Source organism: Emydura macquarii, unplaced genomic scaffold, assembly GCF_026122565.2.
Source record: "Emydura macquarii macquarii isolate MOO-44397 ecotype Brisbane River unplaced genomic scaffold, CSIRO-AGI_Emac_v2 contig_2805, whole genome shotgun sequence".
Lineage (NCBI taxonomy): Eukaryota > Metazoa > Chordata > Testudines > Chelidae > Emydura > Emydura macquarii.
Window position 1 is genome coordinate 5,320,402 of NW_027132942.1, and position 22,749 is coordinate 5,343,150.

The 22,749-nt window shown below is 57.5% G+C and overlaps 1 protein-coding gene across 2 annotated transcripts in view; it reads left to right on the forward strand.

The window, feature by feature from the left end:
• Positions 1 to 13,064, forward strand: part of PIF1 (PIF1 5'-to-3' DNA helicase) — a 24,356-nt gene extending 11,292 nt beyond the window's left edge. Inside the window, exons 6-13 of one of the 2 annotated variants that reach the window (XM_067567866.1) lie at positions 4,273 to 4,387; positions 4,464 to 4,570; positions 5,584 to 5,723; positions 6,655 to 6,761; positions 7,772 to 7,859; positions 8,545 to 8,690; positions 11,972 to 12,159; positions 12,495 to 13,064. In XM_067567866.1, the coding sequence (XP_067423967.1) occupies positions 4,273 to 4,387; positions 4,464 to 4,570; positions 5,584 to 5,723; positions 6,655 to 6,761; positions 7,772 to 7,859; positions 8,545 to 8,690; positions 11,972 to 12,145 (877 nt within the window). In that variant the 3' untranslated portion in view covers positions 12,146 to 12,159; positions 12,495 to 13,064. Of the gene's footprint in view, positions 1 to 4,272; positions 4,388 to 4,463; positions 4,571 to 5,583; positions 5,724 to 6,654; positions 6,762 to 7,771; positions 7,860 to 8,544; positions 8,691 to 10,576; positions 10,684 to 11,971; positions 12,160 to 12,494 lie in introns of those variants that run through there. The other variant, XM_067567867.1, reaches the window with a different exon arrangement.
• Positions 13,065 to 22,749: the final 9,685 nt, after the last annotated feature.

A 22,749-nucleotide genomic window follows, 5' to 3' on the forward strand; every position in this document is an offset into this window, starting at 1 on the left:
CCTGTTCTTAAAATGAAGGAGGGTCCACAACCTTCCTTGAAAGCCTAATTCAGTGCTTAACTATCCTTTATAATTAAAGATTTTTTTAATATGTAATCTAAAACTCCTTTCTGCAGATTAATCTTACTTCTTGTCCTACCTTCTGTAGACATGGAGAACAATTGAATGCAATCTTCTTTATGACAGTCCTTGTCACATTTGAAGACTATTATCAGGTCCACTCTCAGTCTTTATTTCTCAAGACTACATGTACCCAGATATTTTTAATCTTTCCTCATTGGTCAAGTTTTCTAAAACTTGCTTTATTTTTTGTTGCTCTCCTCTGGACTCTCTCCAGTTTGTCTCCATTTTTCTTAAAATGTGACACCCAAAACTGTGCACATTGCTGTCTTAGGTACAACAGTCCTTAAGACACCCCAGATTTAAATTAGCCTTTTTCACAACTGCATCACATTATTGACTTTCATTCAATTTGTGATCCACATCCTTTTCAGCAGTACTACTTCCTAGTCAGTTATTGTCCATTTTGTAGTTGTGCGTTTGATTTTCTTTTTGTCAGTGTAGTACTTTGCACTTCTTTAGTGAGTCTTATTTTGTTGATTTAAGACCAATTCTCCAATTTTTTCAATGTCATTTTGAATTCTAATCCTCTCCTAATAAACATTAGCAACCCCTTTCAGGTTGATGTCATTCACAAATGTTATAAGTATACTCTCCACTCCCTTACCCAAATCATTAATGAAAATATTGAATAGTACTGGACCCTGGACAGACTCCTGTGGCACCCCACTAGATTGGTTCACTGTCAAACGGGGTAAATCTTTGATAGCTACTCTTTCAGTCAGGTCTTTCCAACAGTTTTGCACCCATCTTATGTAATTTTATCTAGACCACATTTCCTTAGTTAGCTTAGTTCCAAATGACGTTCTCATGTGTCAAAAGCCTTACTAAAACCAAGATGTGTCTACAATTTCCCCACATCCACTAGTCAGTAAACCTGTCAAAGAAGGAAATTAGGCTGGTTTGGTATGGCTTGTTTTTGACAAATCCATGCTATTCCTTATATCCCTATTGTCCCCTAGGTGCTTATAAATTGATTGATTTGTTTGATAATTTGTTCCAGTATCTTTCCAGGTGTCAAAATTAAGCTAACTGGTCTATAATATCCCAGGTCCTCTTGGTTCCTTTTTTTAAAAGATAGGCACTATGCTTGCCCTTCTCCAGTCCTCTAAGCCTTCACCCATCTTCCATAATTTCTGAAAGATAATTGCTAACTGTTTTGTGTGCTTCAGTTAGTTCCTTAAGTGCCCTAGGGTGAATTACTTCAGGCCCTGCCAATTTGAATACATCCAACTTATCTACATATTCTTTAATCTGTTCTTTCCCTATTTTGTCTCGTGAGCCTTCCCCCTTGTTAATATTAATTGTGTAAAGCTTCTGGTCACAATTTATCTTTTTAGTGAAGACTGAAGCAGAGCAGACAGTGAACACCTGAGCAGTCTTAACATCCTGTATTAGTTCTCCTTCCTTGCTAAGTAGAAGATCTACACTTTCCTTCATCTTTCTTTTGCTCCTAATGAACATTTTATTGCTTTTTATGTCCCTTGCTAGGTTCCATTTTGTACCCTAGTCTTTCTGATTTTGTCCCCACTTGTTTATGCTATTCTTCTGCACTCCTCCTTTGCAATTTGCCCATATTTCCACTTTTTGTAGGATTTCTTTTTTTATTTTCAGGTAATTAAAGATCTCCTGATGGAGCCACATGGGCATCTTACTATTCTTCCCATCTTTCCTTTTGCATTGGATTAGGTTGCTGTTTTGCCTTTAATATTGTCTCTCTGAGAAACTCCCATCTCTCCTGAATTGCCTTTTTCCTTACATTTTCTTCATGTGAGACCTTATTTACCAGTTCTGAGTTTTAGTCTGCCTTTAAAAAGTCCATTGTCCTTATTCTGATGCTTTCACTCTTTTTCTTTCCATAAAATCATGAAATCCTTTCATGATCACATTCACTCAAATTGCCATCAGCATTCAGATTCACAAACACTTCCTCCCTGTTAGTCAGAATGAAGTGTAAAATGGCTGTCTCCCTCATTACTTCATCCACCTCCCCAAACAAAAGATTGTCCTCAAGACATTCCAAAAACTGAATGTTGATTCTGTGTTTTGCCGTACTACTTTTCCAACAGATGTCTGGGTAGCCAGAGTTCCCCATTACCACCAGGTCTTATGTTTTGGATATTTCTGTTGTTTGTGCTAGAAATGCCTCATCTACTTCCTCCTACTGATTTCCTCCCCCACTTTTGTCTTCATCCAGAGTTTGTCAGTTCATCTGACTCTTGTTGTGGACCTCAGAACAAATGTACGTTATTCCTGATGTATAGTCTAACACCATCTCCTTTTTTTCCTGACTGTTCTTCCTTAACAAGCTATACCTTTCTATTCCAGTCATGAAATTTATCCCACCATGTTTCTGTAATGCTATGTCTCTGCGACTCATGTCTGAGGGTGCTCCATGTTTCCCTCTCCTTGACCTTTCTGCCCAGTTTCTCAGGATGTTGGCTGATTCATTCAGAATGGAAAGTTGGATTTGATTTGTGAATGGAAAAGAAGGGGGCCCCCATATACTTTGTGGCCCAATGGGAACATTCTGTAGCGACAATCCCTATGTTCTGTGGCATCATTCACATATTCTATCACCATGAAATACCCTTCAATCCCATCTCCCCACCCCACACAAGCAATCAGTGATAGCTCATTGCTGAAAATGTTAATGTAAAATTTGTCAGTAGTTACTTTTTAAGGGTTCCCCCCCCTACGCTCTGTAAGAGGCTGGCTCCCATGATGTTGAGGCAACCCAACTCAGAGCCTACTTTCCCCCCATTTGTGCTAGGAAAGAGGGATTTTGTAGCTAGTCTTTAGCAGCTCATCTCCCTGACTTCCTGAGACTCTGCTGCTGGGTTCCTCTCTAGGCTTCCTAGTTCATTAACCTTCAGTTCTGGCTTCCTTACCTCCTGACTGTAAGCTGGACTTCAACTCTGGCTGCTTGTGCTGCTTGACTCCATTAAATAATGCAGGGAGCATGCATTGTAATCCAATTAACTCCTCCTTCTGTGGAAAGCTGGAGAGCAAGAGGCAGCTGCAGGTGATCTGTGGTATGAACAGATCCCAACAAGGCACAGAGACACACACAAAAATGTTGGGTGTTTAGCCTAAAACAAAATGGGAAATTCTGTGGCTTCTTAGAAAAATACCAATTTTCACAGCTGTGTGCGCAATGGGATGTTATGCCTTTGTTCTCCTGACAGAAGGACAGTTACTGCTGTTATCTTGGTCAGGATTAACTCTGAAGGCATTCATATTTTCCCCTCTTCTACTTAAGACATAAGACTGGAAGTGGACCCTTCTGAGTCATTGAATCCAGTTGCTTGCTATTGCAGACAATCATGTTCATAAACTTATCAAACCCCACTGTAGAAGGGACACCATCACCTCTTGAGCACCCTCTTGCAGGTGAGTGTGGCTCTAGTAGGGGATAATCAGCCCTGGGTCTCCTGGATTTAAGAGCTGCTTCTTCTCTAAAAGTCCCTAGCAGTGGTAGGTGGAAAAACCCAACCACTCCACTGAGTTCCAGCTCAGGGCCCTTATTTGGAACAGCCAACCATTCCTTCTCAGTCCTTTGGTGTTCCTCTGTAGTTTTCCCCAGTCTCTTGCCCAGTTTCTCCTCCTTTGGAATATTGGTTTGTCTGTTGGAGGGATCCTCTTTCTGGCAGTTTCCTTTCTCCTTAAGAGTTCTTCCTCTAAGTGGGGTCCTTAACTGTTTGTTGTGCGCAAGTGCTTCCCTGCCTAATCAACTGCCTCCCAGTTACTCAGTGAGTTAACTACTCCCAGGTGAACTTGAGCTGCCTCACTTTCCCCCTTATGGAGCCTATCCGAGATAGTCTGGTCCACTGGCCTCTTCAGAAGGCCAGCTACCCTCTGACATGCACCTTAAAACTAACTAGGTTGTTTGCCCCATCACTCCTAGTAGAAGGCTGTTCTAGAACCTCATTCCCCAGGTGGTTAAAAACCTAATTTCCATCTGAAATTTATTCATGACCAATTTATACCCATTTGTTCTTGTGACAACACTGTAATTAATCTTAAATAGTTCTTTTCTGGCCCTAGCGTTTACCCTCCCAACTTTTTGTCATCAGTAAGTTTCATGAGCCTACTCGTACTTTTTGTGCCTAGGACATTAATGAAAATATTAAATGATCACTCCCCTCACAGAGCTGTCAGGAAACGGGATGACCCGTTTGGAGGAATACAGCTGATCATCTGTGGGGACTTCTTACAACTGCCACCAGTCAGCAAAGGCAATGAGGAAACCAAGTTCTGCTTCCAGGTGTGACAGCATCCCCACTCACTACTTCAGACTTCATTCCTGGCTGTCTCCTAATGAGCGACCAATTCATTTGTAGGCAAAGAGCTGGAGGAAATGCATCCACATGAACATGGAGCTGACAGAAGTGCGGCGACAGGCTGACAAGAGCTTCATCTCACTCCTGCGTGCAATCCGCCTAGGCAGGTGAGGAGGAACCTCTCTCCTTCTCCCCTCAACCTCTCCTTGCTTCCCACAGATGGCCCAGTGCAGGGTGTTGTGACTTGGCTACCTCTCCTGCATCTTGTGAAGGTGGTATAGCTGAGTAGAAGGCTACTAAGGGGCCTCGCCTCACCCACTCCCAATCCCCACAGTTTCTCAACTCCTTCTCCAACTAATGAAAGATCATAATACTATTTGTTCCTTGCCAGGTTGAGCAGGCTGCCTGGATTGTGACTGCTCATAGTCTTTGCTCCATGGTGTCCTTTTACCAGATGTGCTGACTGCTGATGGACCTAATGGTCTTGGGACACATGAACAATATGTTAATGATGGTATAAAAATTAACAAATGAAACCTGATGTTCAATTCCTTGGAATCTAACCCTACACCTGGCAGTGTCCTTCTCTGTCTGTGTAAGATGGTGTGGCTGATGAGCTACTCTAGCAGGAGACAACCATGGTGAATGAGGAGGAGATAGAGGCAGGAGTGCAAGAATATGCTTGTCACATACATCCACCTTTTGAATAAATATCCAAGGAGTAAAAAGTTTTGGTGACATCTCCTGAAATCTCTATATGAATGCTTTCAGTGACACTGGTTAACTGGCAGTGTTATCGATCTCTTATAGTTACATCAGTGCAGCTCATTTGATAGGTCTGGAACAACATCGTGGCTTAAATGTAATGGCCTGTTTACACTAGTGTTCCCGCTATCACTACTTCCAGAGAAGCTCCATTAGTGCAGTGGGAGACCTTAAGAATCTTAGTAGGCTAGATAGGGCCAAGGGGGAGAGGAGAGGGAGGAACAGGTCTTGGATGCACAAGTTGAAATAACTCACACTTTCAATAGGAGCAGCTACTCTGTGATGTTTGCACAGGTTGTACAATAAATATCACTATTCTTGGCACTTATCACCTGAGATTTCCTGTTGGAGACTTTAAACTTTTGTTCCTTGTCATATTATTATGGTAACTATTTACCACCCCCATCTCCACCAGGTGCACAGATGAGGTTACCAGGCAGCTGAGGCAGACCGTTACCAACAGGATCGAGAGAGATGGGATCCTTGCGACTCGTCTCTGCACCCACAAGGATGATGTGGAACTAACAAATGAGAAACGATTGCAGCAGTTACCAGGTGAACACGTTGGGGGAGAAAGAGCTGTCCATGTCAGCAGGAGGTGCAGTAGGAGTGGACACTGGAGGAGGTGAACATGCTAGCTACATGGGGCACTGTAGATGATGGGGAAAGGAGAAGTGGCATTGTGGAGCTCAAGTGTTTCCAGTCATAACCTCTTCCATCTGGAGTCATGGCTATGGGGGGGTTAATGTAGAGTCAGACCTGCTAGGGTTTAAAAAAAATACATAATTTATGCAGGTAATCCTCTATACTATGTGAAATTCACATCAAGTATGCCTAACAGATGTCCTATTACACACCCTTTCATATCTCACTCCAATCAGCTATAGACCAGACCTGCCCCTCAGTTGATTAATTGCCCCCATTCCTAATCTTGCCTAGTCACCCAGTACCCCACTATTTTGGGAGGGGGTGGGGAAGGGAGCGCACTAGGGACTCTGGGGTGTGGTTACTTTGACTTGAGTCTGTACACTGCAGTGTGGACTCCAGATCCCTAGGTCCAAGCATGGGTGAGAAAAGTCTTAACATAGAGTTAAACTACTATGTAGATGCTTAAGCCCAGGGTTCCATAACGTGGGTCAACTGACTTGAATCCCACTAACCCTGGGCTTACATTCCAGTGTAGACATGCCCTCAGATCCACAAGCTCTAGAAGGTGTAAATTGGAGGAGTAGGGCCAGCAGGGGCTTTCAGCTGTTGGAAGCTACTGGAAGAGATCCTTTCTGCGGGTATAACAAAACTTGTGTAGAGAGCTGCATTTCTACCTGGATTTCTGGGACTGAGTTGAGAATGGAAACTAAGAACCCTTCTGGCTCAGTCTGGAGAAACCTGCTGTGTGTAGGTAATGCCAAGTCTCCTTCACATTTAGGGACTTTGTGTGATAATTCTGATCATAAATTCATGTTTGTATTGCTTTCTTCCTCATCAGGAGAAATGCACTCCTATGAGGCCGTGGACAGTGATCCCATGCTAGTCAAAGCAATTGATGCTCAGTGTCCAGTAGGTCACTGTATTGAGTTGAAACCAGGAGCTCAGGTAAGCATATGCATGTTCCATGGGGAGTAAGGGCCAACAGAATAGAAGGATTAGCGTCAGTATTTGGGGGAAGAGTTAAAGATAACAGCACAGGAATATGGATTGGGTGTGAAATGGAAGCACCACTCAGACCCTAGTTTGTGATAAACAACAAAGGCTATTACATTCATTTATAATATGCCCTTCCACTTTTCCACAGTCTGATCCATATGGATGAAAGCCACTTGTCTTATATTCAAGGTCCCAATCTCTGCTGGAGATTGGTTTACCAAGGTGACTGCTTCTTCTGAGTCAGAGGGAAAAGAGTATGGTTCTGTGCTGTGCCTCCAGTGTCTAAATACAGATGGCATGGTGGGAGGGGAGGAGGACTGGAGGAAAAGGCAGTTTAAAGGCACTTTTGTGCTACCTGGATTCTAGGCTGCTCAGCTGCCAGCATAAATTAGAGCAGTTGCTTATGGACTATGGCACAGCTCAGAATCCCTGCAGCACAATGTGCTATGGCTCTGGCCTTCCTATTCCCAGAACACCCTGTACACCAGGGTTTGGGGGTGAGGGACACCATAGGGCTGTTTACAATGGCCCTACACTGTCTGCACTGGAAAATTGTTCCCTGGCCACTTTGTCTCTTTAAATTCCTTACAAGTTGCTGGAGCATGGGGAGGAATCTGCCTTAGAGATCCAAGTGTCACTAATACGTGCCTTGGGCTATAGACAGAACCAATACACAGTCTTCTCAAAGCAATTTCACACAGAGTTAAAGGGGTGATGGGGTCTGTGTCCTGTGAGACTCAACAGCTGAGAGCCCTAGTGAGGGAGGAGTTCTGGGATGGCTTCATTGTGAGGTGATTCCATCCACCATTGCTAGGTCCCACAGAAGCATTAACAGCATCAGCCAATTATACTGAAGCCTGTGGTGCAGGAGCAGAACTGAGGCGAGGCAGATGAATGAACAGGTCTGTAAGGCAGGGCACCAAACCAATCTTCTAGGCTTCTTTCCGCTTCACTTCTAGGTGATTCTTACCAAGAACCTGGATGTGTCCCGGGGTCTGGTGAATGGGGCACGAGGAGTTGTGGTTGAATTTGAAACTGACGGGAATGGTGAGTTACTATATGACATTAGGGTTGCCAGTTTTGGTTGGATGTATTTCTAGAGATTTCATCACATGACCTAATCTTTAATTAGGATTAAGATTATGTCAATATAATTAATGACAATCCTGGAGGGTTGGCCACCTGATATGATGTGCTTATAACTGTTTGCCAGTGGCTGCTGTTACTAGCTCTCCCTGCCTGAGAGAACCAAGAATCAGGGTGGGCCCCCAACTATGGCTGCTTGAAGGTTTGCTATGTGCGCGTTTCATCATTCTCTGGCTCTGCATACTTCCTTTCCCCTGACTTCTGACCATGTGCACTCATGCGCTCTCCTTGCAGCAGTACATCTTTCCAACAGTAAGAACAAATTAGCTTTTCAGCAATTCAGTGTTGCTATTTCATGTTTTTTCTATTCTGTTTCTGGCCTGGTAAATAGTACTGCTAATTCTCCTGCTTAAGAGCACCTTCTCTGAGTGCTTTACAGGGTCATGTTACTCCAGCAAGACCCACTGTGCTAGAGGAGCAGCAGAACTGGGTTGTATTTTTTAAATAGAGCCCCAAAGTCCATGGAAGAGCTGTTCTGAAACAGGGAGGACTAGAGAAGGGAAAAGGCAAACTTAGTCTCCTGCTTCCTGGAAACTCTGGTATCCGATGGACATTGCTTATTCTGACCTGCTCTTCTCCCTCCCAGGACTGCCCCGGGTGAGGTTTCTCTGTGGGGTCACAGAAGTCATCAGGCTGGAGAGATGGGTCTTCAAAGGGCCAGCTGGAATTTATCTGAGTCGTCAACAGTTGCCCCTAAAATTGGCATGGGCCATATCCATCCATAAGAGCCAGGTTAGTGCTTTTATAGAGACTGTCACAAAAAATATTCCCCTTGCCCTTTTGTGTGCTTAGGGTGTTTGTGCCACTGGCAGCAGTGGGGGTGGAAACTGAGGGCCCCCACACTGTCCATGAGGGATAGGAGCCCCAGGGCATCTGTCTGAGGGTTGGGGGAAGGGGAGGTTTTTGGAGCAGGGTTACCTAAGGATGCTTGTACTACTTGTGATAGGGAGGAAGGAAACTTCCTCATCTTCCTCCCTTTGCCTCAGTTAAAGTGCGGTGGCTCAAAGAGTACTATCCATTCAGGGTTCTGGGGCAGAAGCCAACAGGCCTGAAAACATGACCCCGTGTCTTGGAGAGAAATTGCCTTCTTTTTTACTCTGTCAGGGATATATTTAGGCACAGCAGAGGTAGAATGCTTGGGTTTGCTGACAAGCATGCTGTTCCAGTATCTTGCTACTATTGCAGTGACACCTGTATGCCATTCCATCTCATCTGACCTCATTACATTAAGATCTATTAAGTGTAATGTTACTCCATGGAAAACTAGCACTTTTATTGTGGGAGGTAGGAAAAAGGCTGGTTTTGATGTATTCTCTCAAGCCTTGGGCAGACCTATTGGACATTGAGATATGCTTTTTGAGCTACAGCTGTTGAGGTTTGATTCATAGACTTGAAGGCTATAAGGAACCATCTTGAGCAGCTAGTCTGACCTGCACATAGCAGACCACAGAACCTCACCGACCCACTCCTGTAATAGGTCCATAACCTCTGGCTGAATTACTGACGTCCACAAATCTTGATTTAAAGACTTCAAGGTACAGCAAATCCATGGTTTATTCTAGTTCAAACCAGCAAGTGACCCCTGCCCCAGGCTGTAGCGGAAGATAAAAAACCCAAACCAAACCAGGATTTCTGCCAATCTGAGGTGGGGGAAAATTCCTTCCCAACCGATCATTTAGACTGTGCATGTGGGCAAAACCCACCAGCCAGACACCTGGGAAAGAATTCTCTGTTGTAACTCAAAACTCTCTCCACCTAGAGTCCTGTCTCTGGCCATTGGAAATATTTGCTAATAGCAGTCATGGATAGGCCATATGCTATTGTAGGCAGTCTCATCATACCATCCCCTCCATAAACTTACGAAGCTCAGGCTTTCAACAAGTTAGGTGTTTCCCCCCACAACTCTTCTTGGAAGGCTGTTCCAGAACTTCACTCCTCTGATGCTTAGAAATCATCATCTAATTTCAAACCTAAACTTGTTGATGGCCAGTTTATATCCGTTTGTTACATTCTGGGATGCAACCGAGACCAGTGAGGGGTTGTCATCACCTACCCTGTCACCCTGAGTGCCTCATAATGCTTTGCTGCTGTACCCCCTGACCTGGGCAGCTCATATCCAGTTTACCAGTATACAGGTCACACCCTGAGTGTCCATGTATAGCTGCAGCCCTGGTGCAACAGCTCTGACCCCAACACCTTGCCAGCAACACACCCATCACTCTCTGGCTTTCACCAGTCTTGTTTACTACTTGAAAGGTGACCCAAATGCTGTCCCAGTCCTGGAATTTCCACAAAATGTGTATTCTGCTATGTCCATCTCTCTCCTGGATAGTTCAGATATTAAGGTTCAATGCCCCTGTAGAGTCGATATTCAACAGTTTGTTACTTTAACTGGAGTTACCAAATGGTTCAGTTTAAACAGAGCACTGGATTAGTTTAGGTTAAAAATAAAACAAGTTTATTAACAAAAGAAGATAAGATTAAGTGAATTCAAATATGAGCTAAAGTTAGAAATGGTTACAAGCAAATAAAAGTGAAAACATGCATCTAAAAGTCTAAAACTTAATCTAGCAAGATTTGATTAAGGGTTTGTTTAAGATGGCCTTTCTCACCCACAGTTTTTTAGCAAGATGATGACCGACCTTTCCTTGGTCAGGATCTCTCCCAGAGGCCCAAAGGTGCTGGTGCCTTTGTCTGCTTAGGGGAAAGAGAACTTGAGGTTCTCTGCGCCTTTCTTTTATAGTCTAGTGAACCTCTGAAGTGGATTATTCTGAGAGTTACCTTTAAAGTAAAATTTATTCAAGTAATAGGTGGCGATGTGGAGTCTGGTCGTGAAGGAGGCTCCATGCTCTTTTTAATCCCACTTGTGTTGTTGAAATCCAAATTGTTCTGTTTCCTGTCATCTCTTCCTCCTACTGTCTTGAGGATCCCCTTTACTACTTGTATGTAAATTGAGGTAAACTCACATTCCCCCAGGACAGAACAGTCCTGCCCTGCCCCTCCACTGCTCAAATGGCTAGCCACCTTGTCCCTCCCCACCATCGCTTGATCCCCCTCCTCTCTTCCACACTCCCCCTTCCCCCACGCAGCAAGTGAGGACTGGGGGCGGGGGCTGAGCAGGGATGGGTGGAGGAGAGGAGGGATGCATGTAACAAGTGAGGGCGGGGGGGTCTGAGTGGAAAGGGGGGACACGGCTGTGGGGAGGACAAGCAGGGAAAGGGAGGTGTGGAAGAGAGCAGGGGGGCCAAGTGGGGAGGTGAGCTGGTGGAGAGGGGTAGAGCAGCGGTGGACTGTGGGGGGGGGCTAGTTGTCTGGTTTTGAACATGTGCTAACATCATTACATATAATATTGCTGTATACATTTCACCATGATGTTATTGACCAGCAAGTTGTTAGTTTTCAAATGATACCTCACAAGGCATATTTTGTACAAAGTTTATTACAATAGTGTGTAGGGTCATACCATTCTTGTGCTAGCATTGGCCTTTAACGTAAATGATTTTTCACCCTCTGCTGTTCATCTGTAACATATTTATAGAAAGCAATTGTATCTCCCTTCAGATTTTGTTTTGTTAGGTTAAACATGCCAAGCTCCTTAAATCTCCTCTCATAAGATAGGATGATCAGAGGAATAGAAAACCTAGTAGCCCTTCTCTGCACCTGTTCCAGTTTGAATTAATCTTTCTTAACCAGGGGAGACTAGAATTCTCAGTAGAGGTGTCTAAGAGGAAGTTAGAAGTGGGACTAAGGACAATCCTGCTCCATTTAATCTAAATGTCCCCAGGAAGTCCTTTTTCAACTCTATTGATCTCTGTGAACTTGGCAGAGAGTAGAAGTTCCCTTTGCAATGGGAAGGGATAGATATTAATCGGAGCAGCGTTTTCCTGGCACTCATACCTCCTTCAGTATATTGGGAATCCCATATGAAAATGTGGTGTTAGTGTGTGGGATGGCTTTTGTGTGGCAGGCTCACTTGCTCTTTTACTAATTTATATTTGTCTTCCATTCACTAGGGCATGTCATTAGACTGTGTGGAAATCTCCCTGTCTCGTGTTTTTGAAAGTGGCCAAGCTTATGTAGCTCTTTCCCGCGCCCGAAGTCTTGAGGGCCTCCGAGTTCTGGATTTTGATCCCAATGTTGTGAGAGCCAATCAACATGTGCTACAGTTCTACAGTTACCTGAGTTAGAAGTCACTCTTTCTGTAAGTAACTTCAGCAAGTGATGACCTCCATTAGCCTGTCACAAGCAGAGACAGACACTGGAACTCAGAATCTGAACAGTCCTTCCAAAAAACAAAGGAGCAGTTGGTAGTGATGGGAGGGACAGGATTGGGGAAAGGCAGGGAAGACTAGACGGGGCAGCATGTGAAAGAAGAAAGATATTTAGTACTGTCTATGATGAGTCATATTCCGATTACAGCCCACCAGCTGACCCATTGCACAGAATGAAGGTGAGAGGTCCCTAGGCCCAATTCTTTCTCTTCCGTAGAAGGACCAAATGAGAAATGATTCACTGGAAATCTGGTTTTTTCCCTAGGATTCTTTATGCAGATACATTGAAGCAGAGAAGGAGAATTGGAAAGCTAGCTGAGGATACCCTGGGCTACTTCTGAGAGGTACAAGCACAGACTGTTCTGGTCTCAACAGCCCAGCAGTTTGGCAGTTCTTATACCACTTGTGAAATTTTGCTTTCTCTGTGTGGTGCTTCTGCTTTGTTGGTTCAAAGCCCACACATGCCCACTGTGAAAACACTAGATGTTCAGGCAGTTAATTTTCTGAGGGAAACTCTACCTCTGCTTACGTCCTATCTGTTCAAGGTGGAGGATAGCATCACACCCCAGCCTCTCTTCCTGATGTGTGAATATTTTCATAATGTGGGACTTGTCTGCTTGTCCTTGGCAACCTGGAGGAGAAATGAGATGTTGGCTAGCCCCCTTCCTCAGATGAACTGGAACCTACTAGTTTAAGCTGTCATCACACAGTGAGGGTACTGAAAAGTAATTGGAATGTTGGTGCTGCAAGTACACTATCTCCAGCTGGGATGTGCCAACAATGAGAGTGTCACTCTGCAGGTCATATAAGGTGCACCCTGGCTTTAGGGCCATTTTGTGCTATATGTGTTTCAACTGCTGATAGAGGAAGGGTTCAGTAGTTTCATTGATAAGTTATGACTTCAGTCATAACTTATCATCTTAATTTTGTTGGTATTTTGACAATAAAAGGATGTATCTACTACAGTCTGTCAGAGCAAATACTAGAAGTAGCTGTGGAATAAATTATGAGTTTGTCATGAATTCACAGGGTCTGGGTATGATCCAACCTTTAAACAGTTTCCTGGGAGTATTCCTTTAGTTCACTGGACCAAAGGACCCACCATTTTCCACAAAGGCATGCTCAGGGCCTCAGTGATTCCAAGGCTGAGCCTTATGGGCTCCTTGTTTTTCTCTTTGGCTCCCTGTAGCATGTCAAGCTGAAGTCAAACTTTGAGACAGACTTCATCTTAGGGAGCAATGTACTCCAATAAGTATTTACAGTGACACTGAGCAGCCTTTTCAAGGCCAGGTAATAGTTTGTTTCCTGGAATGCAACATCATTCTCATGTTGATAAATTGGAGAGAATGACTTACGACTTGTTTTCTGATCTTTTCAATGACCTACTCAAGTTGCTCAATCTATTTAGCCTAGCAAAGAAGGTTAAGGGGTGAACTGATTACCAGCTATAAGCACGTATGTGGGAACAAATATTTAATAATGGGCTCTTCAATCTACTAGGAAGAGAGAACATGGACTGGAATTTGAATCTAGACAAATTAAGACTGAAAATAAGGCATAATTTTTAACAGTGAGGGTAATTTTAACCAGTGGAACAATTTACAGTGGATTATGGTGGATCCTCCAATTTTTTTTATGGAGATGGGTTGACTTTTTAAAATATGTGCTCTAGGCCTTATTTTGGGGAATTTCTGTGGTCTATGTTTATACAGGAGGTCAGATTAAATGAGCACAATTGTCACTTCTGGCCTTGGAATCTGTGATTCTTTGTTGGTTGGGTTAGGGTTAGGGGTAGGGGTTAGGGGTTAGGGTTAGAGGGTTAGGGGGTAGGGTTAGGGTTAAGGGTAGGGGGGTTAGGGGTTGGGGTTGGGGTTAGGGTTAGGGGGAGGGTTAGAGGGTTAGGGTTGGGTTAGGGTTCGGGGTAAGGGTAGGGGTAGGGTTTAGGGGTGGGGGTGGGGTTAGGGGTTAGGGTTCGGGTGTTGGGGTTGGGGTTGGGGTTAGGGTTAGGGATTAGGGTTAGGGTAGGGTTAGGGGTAGCCAGGGCCAGGGCCAGGCCAGGCCAGGCCAGGCCAGGCCAGGCCAGGCCAGGCCAGGCCAGGCCAGGCCAGGCCAGGCCAGGCCAGGCCAGGGGCCAGGCCAGGCCAGGCCAGGCCAGGCCAGGCCAGGCCAGGCCAGGCCAGGCCAGGCCAGGCCAGGCCAGGCCAGGCCAGGCCAGGCCAGGCCAGGCCAGGCCAGGCCAGGCCAGGCCAGGCCAGGCCAGGCCAGGCCAGGCCAGGCCAGGCCAGGCCAGGCCAGGCCAGGCCAGGGCCAGGCCAGGCCAGGCCAGGCCAGGCCAGGCCAGGCCAGGCCAGGCCAGGCCAGGCCAGGCCAGGCCAGGCCAGGCCAGGCCAGGCCAGGCCAGGCCAGGCCAGGCCAGGCCAGGCCAGGCCAGGCCAGGCCAGGCCAGGCCAGGCCAGGCCAGGCCAGGCCAGGCCAGGCCAGGCCAGGCCAGGCCAGGCCAGGCCAGGCCAGGCCAGGCCAGGCCAGGCCAGGCCAGGCCAGGCCAGGCCAGGCCAGGCCAGGCCAGGCCAGGCCAGGCCAGGCCAGGCCAGGCCAGGCCAGGCCAGGCCAGGCCAGGCCAGGCCAGGCCAGGGCCAGGCCAGGCCAGGCCAGGCCAGGCCAGGCCAGGCCAGGCCAGGCCAGGCCAGGCCAGGCCAGGCCAGGCCAGGCCAGGCCAGGGGCCAGGCCAGGGCCAGGCCAGGCCAGGCCAGGCCAGGCCAGGGCCAGGCCAGGCCAGGCCAGGCCAGGCCAGGCCAGGCCAGGCCAGGCCAGGCCAGGCCAGGCCAGGCCAGGCCAGGGCCAGGCCAGGGCCAGGCCAGGCCAGGCCAGGCCAGGCCAGGCCAGGCCAGGCCAGGCCAGGCCAGGCCAGGCCAGGCCAGGCCAGGCCAGGCCAGGCCAGGCCAGGCCAGGCCAGGCCAGGCCAGGCCAGGCCAGGCCAGGCCAGGCCAGGCCAGGCCAGGCCAGGCCAGGCCAGGCCAGGCCAGGCCAGGCCAGGCCAGGCCAGGCCAGGCCAGGCCAGGCCAGGCCAGGCCAGGCCAGGCCAGGCCAGGCCAGGCCAGGCCAGGCCAGGCCAGGCCAGGCCAGGCCAGGCCAGGCCAGGCCAGGCCAGGCCAGGCCAGGCCAGGCCAGGCCAGGCCAGGGCCAGGCCAGGCCAGGCCAGGCCAGGCCAGGCCAGGCCAGGCCAGGCCAGGCCAGGGCCAGGCCAGGCCAGGCCAGGCCAGGCCAGGCCAGGCCAGGCCAGGCCAGGCCAGGCCAGGCCAGGCCAGGCCAGGCCAGGCCAGGCCAGGCCAGGCCAGGCCAGGCCAGGCCAGGCCAGGCCAGGCCAGGCCAGGCCAGGCCAGGCCAGGCCAGGCCAGGCCAGGCCAGGCCAGGCCAGGCCAGGCCAGGCCAGGCCAGGCCAGGCCAGGCCAGGCCAGGCCAGGCCAGGCCAGGCCAGGCCAGGCCAGGCCAGGCCAGGCCAGGCCAGGCCAGGCCAGGCCAGGCCAGGCCAGGGCCAGGCCAGGCCAGGGCCAGGCCAGGCCAGGCCAGGCCAGGCCAGGCCGCCAGGCCAGGGGCCAGGCCAGGCCAGGCCAGGCCAGGCCAGGCCAGGCCAGGCCAGGCCAGGCCAGGCCAGGCCAGGCCAGGCCAGGCCAGGCCAGGCCAGGCCAGGCCAGGCCAGGCCAGGCCAGGCCAGGCCAGGCCAGGCCAGGCCAGGCCAGGCCAGGCCAGGCCAGGCCAGGGGGCCAGGCCAGGCCAGGCCAGGCCAGGCCAGGCCAGGCCAGGCCAGGCCAGGCCAGGCCAGGCCAGGCCAGGCCAGGCCAGGCCAGGCCAGGCCAGGCCAGGCCAGGCCAGGCCAGGCCAGGCCAGGCCAGGCCAGGCCAGGCCAGGCCAGGCCAGGGCCAGGCCAGGCCAGGCCAGGCCAGGCCAGGCCAGGCCAGGGCCAGGCCCCAGGGGCCAGGCCAGGCCAGGCCAGGCCAGGCCAGGCCAGGCCAGGCCAGGCCAGGCCAGGCCAGGCCAGGCCAGGCCAGGCCAGGCCAGGCCAGGCCAGGCCAGGCCAGGCCAGGCCAGGCCAGGCCAGGCCAGGCCAGGCCAGGCCAGGCCAGGCCAGGCCAGGCCAGGCCAGGCCAGGCCAGGCCAGGCCAGGCCAGGCCAGGCCAGGCCAGGCCAGGCCAGGCCAGGCCAGGCCAGGCCAGGGCCAGGCCAGGCCAGGCCAGGCCAGGCCAGGCCAGGCCAGGCCAGGCCAGGCCAGGCCAGGCCAGGCCAGGCCAGGCCAGGCCAGGCCAGGCCAGGCCAGGCCAGGCCAGGCCAGGCCAGGCCAGGCCAGGCCAGGCCAGGCCAGGCCAGGCCAGGCCAGGCCAGGCCAGGCCAGGCCAGGCCAGGCCAGGCCAGGCCAGGCCAGGCCAGGCCAGGCCAGGCCAGGCCAGGCCAGGCCAGGCCAGGCCAGGGCCAGGCCAGGCCAGGCCAGGCCAGGGCCAGGCCAGGCCAGGCCAGGCCAGGCCAGGCCAGGCCAGGCCAGGCCAGGCCAGGCCAGGCCAGGCCAGGCCAGGCCAGGCCAGGCCAGGCCAGGCCAGGCCAGGCCAGGCCAGGCCAGGCCAGGCCAGGCCAGGCCAGGCCAGGCCAGGCCAGGCCAGGCCAGGCCAGGCCAGGCCAGGCCAGGCCAGGCCAGGCCAGGGCCAGGGCCAGGCCAGGCCAGGCCAGGCCAGGCCAGGCCAGGCCAGGCCAGGCCAGGCCAGGCCAGGCCAGGCCAGGCCAGGCCAGGCCAGGCCAGGCCAGGCCAGGCCAGGCCAGGCCAGGCCAGGCCAGGCCAGGCCAGGCCAGGCCAGGCCAGGCCAGGCCAGGCCAGGCCAGGCCAGGCCAGGCCAGGCCAGGCCAGGCCAGGCCAGGCCAGGCCAGGCCAGGCCAGGCCAGGCCAGGCCAGGCCAGGCCAGGCCAGGCCAGGCCAGGCCAGGCCAGGCCAGGCCAGGCCAGGCCAGGCCAGGCCAGGCCAGGCCAGGCCAGGCCAGGCCAGGCCAGGCCAGGCCAGGCCAGGCCAGGCCAGGCCAGGCCAGGCCAGGCCAGGCCAGGCCAGGCCAGGCCAGGCCAGGCCAGGCCAGGCCAGGCCAGGCCAGGCCAGGCCAGGCCAGGCCAGGCCAGGCCAGGCCAGGCCAGGCCAGGCCAGGCCAGGCCAGGCCAGGCCAGGCCAGGCCAGGCCAGGCCAGGCCAGGCCAGGCCAGGCCAGGCCAGGCCAGGCCAGGCCAGGCCAGGCCAGGCCAGGCCAGGCCAGGCCAGGCCAGGCCAGGCCAGGCCAGGCCAGGCCAGGCCAGGCCAGGCCAGGCCAGGCCAGGCCAGGCCAGGCCAGGCCAGGCCAGGCCAGGCCAGGCCAGGCCAGGCCAGGCCAGGCCAGGCCAGGCCAGGCCAGGCCAGGCCAGGCCAGGCCAGGCCAGGCCAGGCCAGGCCAGGCCAGGCCAGGCCAGGCCAGGGCCAGGCCAGGCCAGGCCAGGCCAGGCCAGGCCAGGCCAGGCCAGGCCAGGCCAGGCCAGGCCAGGCCAGGCCAGGCCAGGCCAGGCCAGGCCAGGCCAGGCCAGGCCAGGCCAGGCCAGGCCAGGCCAGGCCAGGCCAGGCCAGGCCAGGCCAGGCCAGGCCAGGCCAGGCCAGGCCAGGCCAGGCCAGGCCAGGCCAGGCCAGGCCAGGCCAGGCCAGGCCAGGCCAGGCCAGGCCAGGCCAGGCCAGGCCAGGCCAGGCCAGGCCAGGCCAGGCCAGGCCAGGCCAGGCCAGGCCAGGCCAGGCCAGGCCAGGCCAGGCCAGGCCAGGCCAGGCCAGGCCAGGCCAGGCCAGGCCAGGCCAGGCCAGGCCAGGCCAGGCCAGGCCAGGCCAGGCCAGGCCAGGCCAGGCCAGGCCAGGCCAGGCCAGGCCAGGCCAGGCCAGGCCAGGCCAGGCCAGGCCAGGCCAGGCCAGGCCAGGCCAGGCCAGGCCAGGCCAGGCCAGGCCAGGCCAGGCCAGGCCAGGCCAGGCCAGGCCAGGCCAGGCCAGGCCAGGCCAGGCCAGGCCAGGCCAGGCCAGGCCAGGCCAGGCCAGGCCAGGCCAGGCCAGGCCAGGCCAGGCCAGGCCAGGCCAGGCCAGGCCAGGCCAGGCCAGGCCAGGCCAGGCCAGGCCAGGCCAGGCCAGGCCAGGCCAGGCCAGGCCAGGCCAGGCCAGGCCAGGCCACAGGCCAGGCCAGGCCAGGCCAGGCCAGGCCAGGCCAGGCCAGGCCAGGGCCAGGCCAGGCCAGGCCAGGCCAGGCCAGGCCAGGCCAGGCCAGGCCAGGCCAGGCCAGGCCAGGCCAGGCCAGGCCAGGCCAGGCCAGGCCAGGCCAGGCCAGGCCAGGCCAGGCCAGGCCAGGCCAGGCCAGGCCAGGCCAGGCCAGGCCAGGCCAGGCCAGGCCAGGCCAGGGCCAGGCCAGGCCAGGCCAGGCCAGGCCAGGCCAGGCCAGGCCAGGCCAGGCCAGGCCAGGCCAGGCCAGGCCAGGCCAGGCCAGGCCAGGCCAGGCCAGGCCAGGCCAGGCCAGGCCAGGCCAGGCCAGGCCAGGCCAGGCCAGGCCAGGCCAGGCCAGGCCAGGCCAGGCCAGGCCAGGCCAGGCCAGGCCAGGCCAGGCCAGGCCAGGCCAGGCCAGGCCAGGCCAGGCCAGGCCAGGCCAGGCCAGGCCAGGCCAGGCCAGGCCAGGGGCCAGGCCAGGCCAGGCCAGGCCAGGCCAGGCCAGGCCAGGCCAGGCCAGGCCAGGCCAGGCCAGGCCAGGCCAGGCCAGGCCAGGCCAGGCCAGGCCAGGCCAGGCCAGGCCAGGCCAGGCCAGGCCAGGCCAGGCCAGGCCAGGCCAGGCCAGGCCAGGCCAGGCCAGGCCAGGCCAGGCCAGGCCAGGCCAGGCCAGGCCAGGCCAGGCCAGGCCAGGCCAGGCCAGGCCAGGCCAGGCCAGGCCAGGCCAGGCCAGGCCAGGCCAGGCCAGGCCAGGCCAGGCCAGGCCAGGCCAGGCCAGGCCAGGCCAGGCCAGGCCAGGCCAGGCCAGGCCAGGCCAGGCCAGGCCAGGCCAGGCCAGGCCAGGCCAGGCCAGGCCAGGCCAGGCCAGGCCAGGCCAGGCCAGGCCAGGCCAGGCCAGGCCAGGCCAGGCCAGGCCAGGCCAGGCCAGGCCAGGCCAGGCCAGGCCAGGCCAGGCCAGGCCAGGCCAGGCCAGGCCAGGCCAGGCCAGGCCAGGCCAGGCCAGGCCAGGCCAGGCCAGGGCCAGGCCAGGCCAGGCCAGGCCAGGCCAGGCCAGGCCAGGCCAGGCCAGGCCAGGCCAGGCCAGGCCAGGCCAGGCCAGGCCAGGCCAGGCCAGGCCAGGCCAGGCCAGGCCAGGCCAGGCCAGGCCAGGCCAGGCCAGGCCAGGCCAGGCCAGGCCAGGCCAGGCCAGGCCAGGCCAGGCCAGGCCAGGCCAGGCCAGGCCAGGCCAGGCCAGGCCAGGCCAGGCCAGGCCAGGCCAGGCCAGGCCAGGCCAGGCCAGGCCAGGCCAGGCCAGGCCAGGCCAGGCCAGGCCAGGCCAGGCCAGGCCAGGCCAGGCCAGGCCAGGCCAGGCCAGGCCAGGCCAGGCCAGGCCAGGCCAGGCCAGGCCAGGCCAGGCCAGGCCAGGCCAGGGCCAGGCCAGGCCAGGCCAGGCCAGGCCAGGCCAGGCCAGGCCAGGCCAGGCCAGGCCAGGCCAGGCCAGGCCAGGCCAGGCCAGGCCAGGCCAGGCCAGGCCAGGCCAGGCCAGGCCAGGGCCAGGCCAGGCCAGGGCCAGGCCAGGCCAGGCCAGGCCAGGCCAGGCCAGGCCAGGCCAGGCCAGGCCAGGCCAGGCCAGGCCAGGCCAGGCCAGGCCAGGCCAGGCCAGGCCAGGCCAGGCCAGGCCAGGCCAGGCCAGGCCAGGCCAGGCCAGGCCAGGCCAGGCCAGGCCAGGCCAGGCCAGGCCAGGCCAGGCCAGGCCAGGCCAGGCCAGGCCAGGCCAGGCCAGGCCAGGCCAGGCCAGGCCAGGCCAGGCCAGGCCAGGCCAGGCCAGGCCAGGCCAGGCCAGGCCAGGCCAGGCCAGGCCAGGCCAGGCCAGGCCAGGCCAGGCCAGGCCAGGCCAGGCCAGGCCAGGCCAGGCCAGGCCAGGCCAGGCCAGGCCAGGCCAGGCCAGGCCAGGCCAGGCCAGGCCAGGCCAGGCCAGGCCAGGCCAGGCCAGGCCAGGCCAGGCCAGGCCAGGCCAGGCCAGGCCAGGCCAGGCCAGGCCAGGCCAGGCCAGGCCAGCCAGGCCAGGCCAGGCCAGGCCAGGCCAGGCCAGGCCAGGCCAGGCCAGGCCAGGCCAGGCCAGGCCAGGCCAGGCCAGGCCAGGCCAGGCCAGGCCAGGCCAGGCCAGGCCAGGCCAGGCCAGGCCAGGCCAGGCCAGGCCAGGCCAGGCCAGGCCAGGCCAGGCCAGGCCAGGCCAGGCCAGGCCAGGCCAGGCCAGGCCAGGCCAGGCCAGGCCAGGCCAGGCCAGGCCAGGCCAGGCCAGGCCAGGCCAGGCCAGGCCAGGCCAGGCCAGGCCAGGCCAGGCCAGGCCAGGCCAGGCCAGGCCAGGCCAGGCCAGGCCAGGCCAGGCCAGGCCAGGCCAGGCCAGGCCAGGCCAGGCCAGGCCAGGCCAGGCCAGGCCAGGCCAGGCCAGGCCAGGCCAGGCCAGGCCAGGCCAGGCCAGGCCAGGCCAGGCCAGGCCAGGCCAGGCCAGGCCAGGCCAGGCCAGGCCAGGCCAGGCCAGGCCAGGCCAGGCCAGGCCAGGCCAGGCCAGGCCAGGCCAGGCCAGGCCAGCCAGGCCAGGCCAGGCCAGGCCAGGCCAGGCCAGGCCAGGCCAGGCCAGGCCAGGCCAGGCCAGGCCAGGCCAGGCCAGGCCAGGCCAGGCCAGGCCAGGCCAGGCCAGGCCAGGCCAGGCCAGGCCAGGCCAGGCCAGGCCAGGCCAGGCCAGGCCAGGCCAGGCCAGGCCAGGCCAGGCCAGGCCAGGCCAGGCCAGGCCAGGCCAGGCCAGGCCAGGCCAGGCCAGGCCAGGCCAGGCCAGGCCAGGCCAGGCCAGGCCAGGCCAGGCCAGGCCAGGCCAGGCCAGGCCAGGCCAGGCCAGGCCAGGCCAGGCCAGGCCAGGCCAGGCCAGGCCAGGCCAGGCCAGGCCAGGCCAGGCCAGGCCAGGCCAGGCCAGGCCAGGCCAGGCCAGGCCAGGCCAGGCCAGGCCAGGCCAGGCCAGGCCAGGCCAGGCCAGGCCAGGCCAGGCCAGGCCAGGCCAGGCCAGGCCAGGCCAGGCCAGGCCAGGCCAGGCCAGGCCAGGCCAGGCCAGGCCAGGCCAGGCCAGGCCAGGCCAGGCCAGGCCAGGGCCAGGCCAGGCCAGGCCAGGCCAGGCCAGGCCAGGCCAGGCCAGGCCAGGCCAGGCCAGGCCAGGCCAGGCCAGGCCAGGCCAGGCCAGGCCAGGCCAGGCCAGGCCAGGCCAGGCCAGGCCAGGCCAGGCCAGGCCAGGCCAGGCCAGGCCAGGCCAGGCCAGGCCAGGCCAGGCCAGGCCAGGCCAGGCCAGGCCAGGCCAGGCCAGGCCAGGCCAGGCCAGGCCAGGCCAGGCCAGGCCAGGCCAGGCCAGGCCAGGCCAGGCCAGGCCAGGCCAGGCCAGGCCAGGCCAGGCCAGGCCAGGCCAGGCCAGGCCAGGCCAGGCCAGGCCAGGCCAGGCCAGGCCAGGCCAGGCCAGGCCAGGCCAGGCCAGGCCAGGCCAGGCCAGGCCAGGCCAGGCCAGGCCAGGCCAGGCCAGGCCAGGCCAGGCCAGGCCAGGCCAGGCCAGGCCAGGCCAGGCCAGGCCAGGCCAGGCCAGGCCAGGCCAGGCCAGGCCAGGCCAGGCCAGGGCCAGGCCAGGCCAGGCCAGGCCAGGCCAGGCCAGGCCAGGCCAGGCCAGGCCAGGCCAGGCCAGGCCAGGCCAGGCCAGGCCAGGCCAGGCCAGGCCAGGCCAGGCCAGGCCAGGCCAGGCCAGGCCAGGCCAGGCCAGGCCAGGCCAGGCCAGGCCAGGCCAGGCCAGGCCAGGCCAGGCCAGGCCAGGCCAGGCCAGGCCAGGCCAGGCCAGGCCAGGCCAGGCCAGGCCAGGCCAGGCCAGGCCAGGCCAGGCCAGGCCAGGCCAGGCCAGGCCAGGCCAGGCCAGGCCAGGCCAGGCCAGGCCAGGCCAGGCCAGGCCAGGCCAGGCCAGGCCAGGCCAGGCCAGGCCAGGCCAGGCCAGGCCAGGCCAGGCCAGGCCAGGCCAGGCCAGGCCAGGCCAGGCCAGGCCAGGCCAGGCCAGGCCAGGCCAGGCCAGGCCAGGCCAGGCCAGGCCAGGCCAGGCCAGGCCAGGCCAGGCCAGGCCAGGCCAGGCCAGGCCAGGCCAGGCCAGGCCAGGCCAGGCCAGGCCAGGCCAGGCCAGGCCAGGCCAGGCCAGGCCAGGCCAGGCCAGGCCAGGCCAGGCCAGGCCAGGCCAGGCCAGGCCAGGCCAGGCCAGGCCAGGCCAGGCCAGGCCAGGCCAGGCCAGGCCAGCCAGGCCA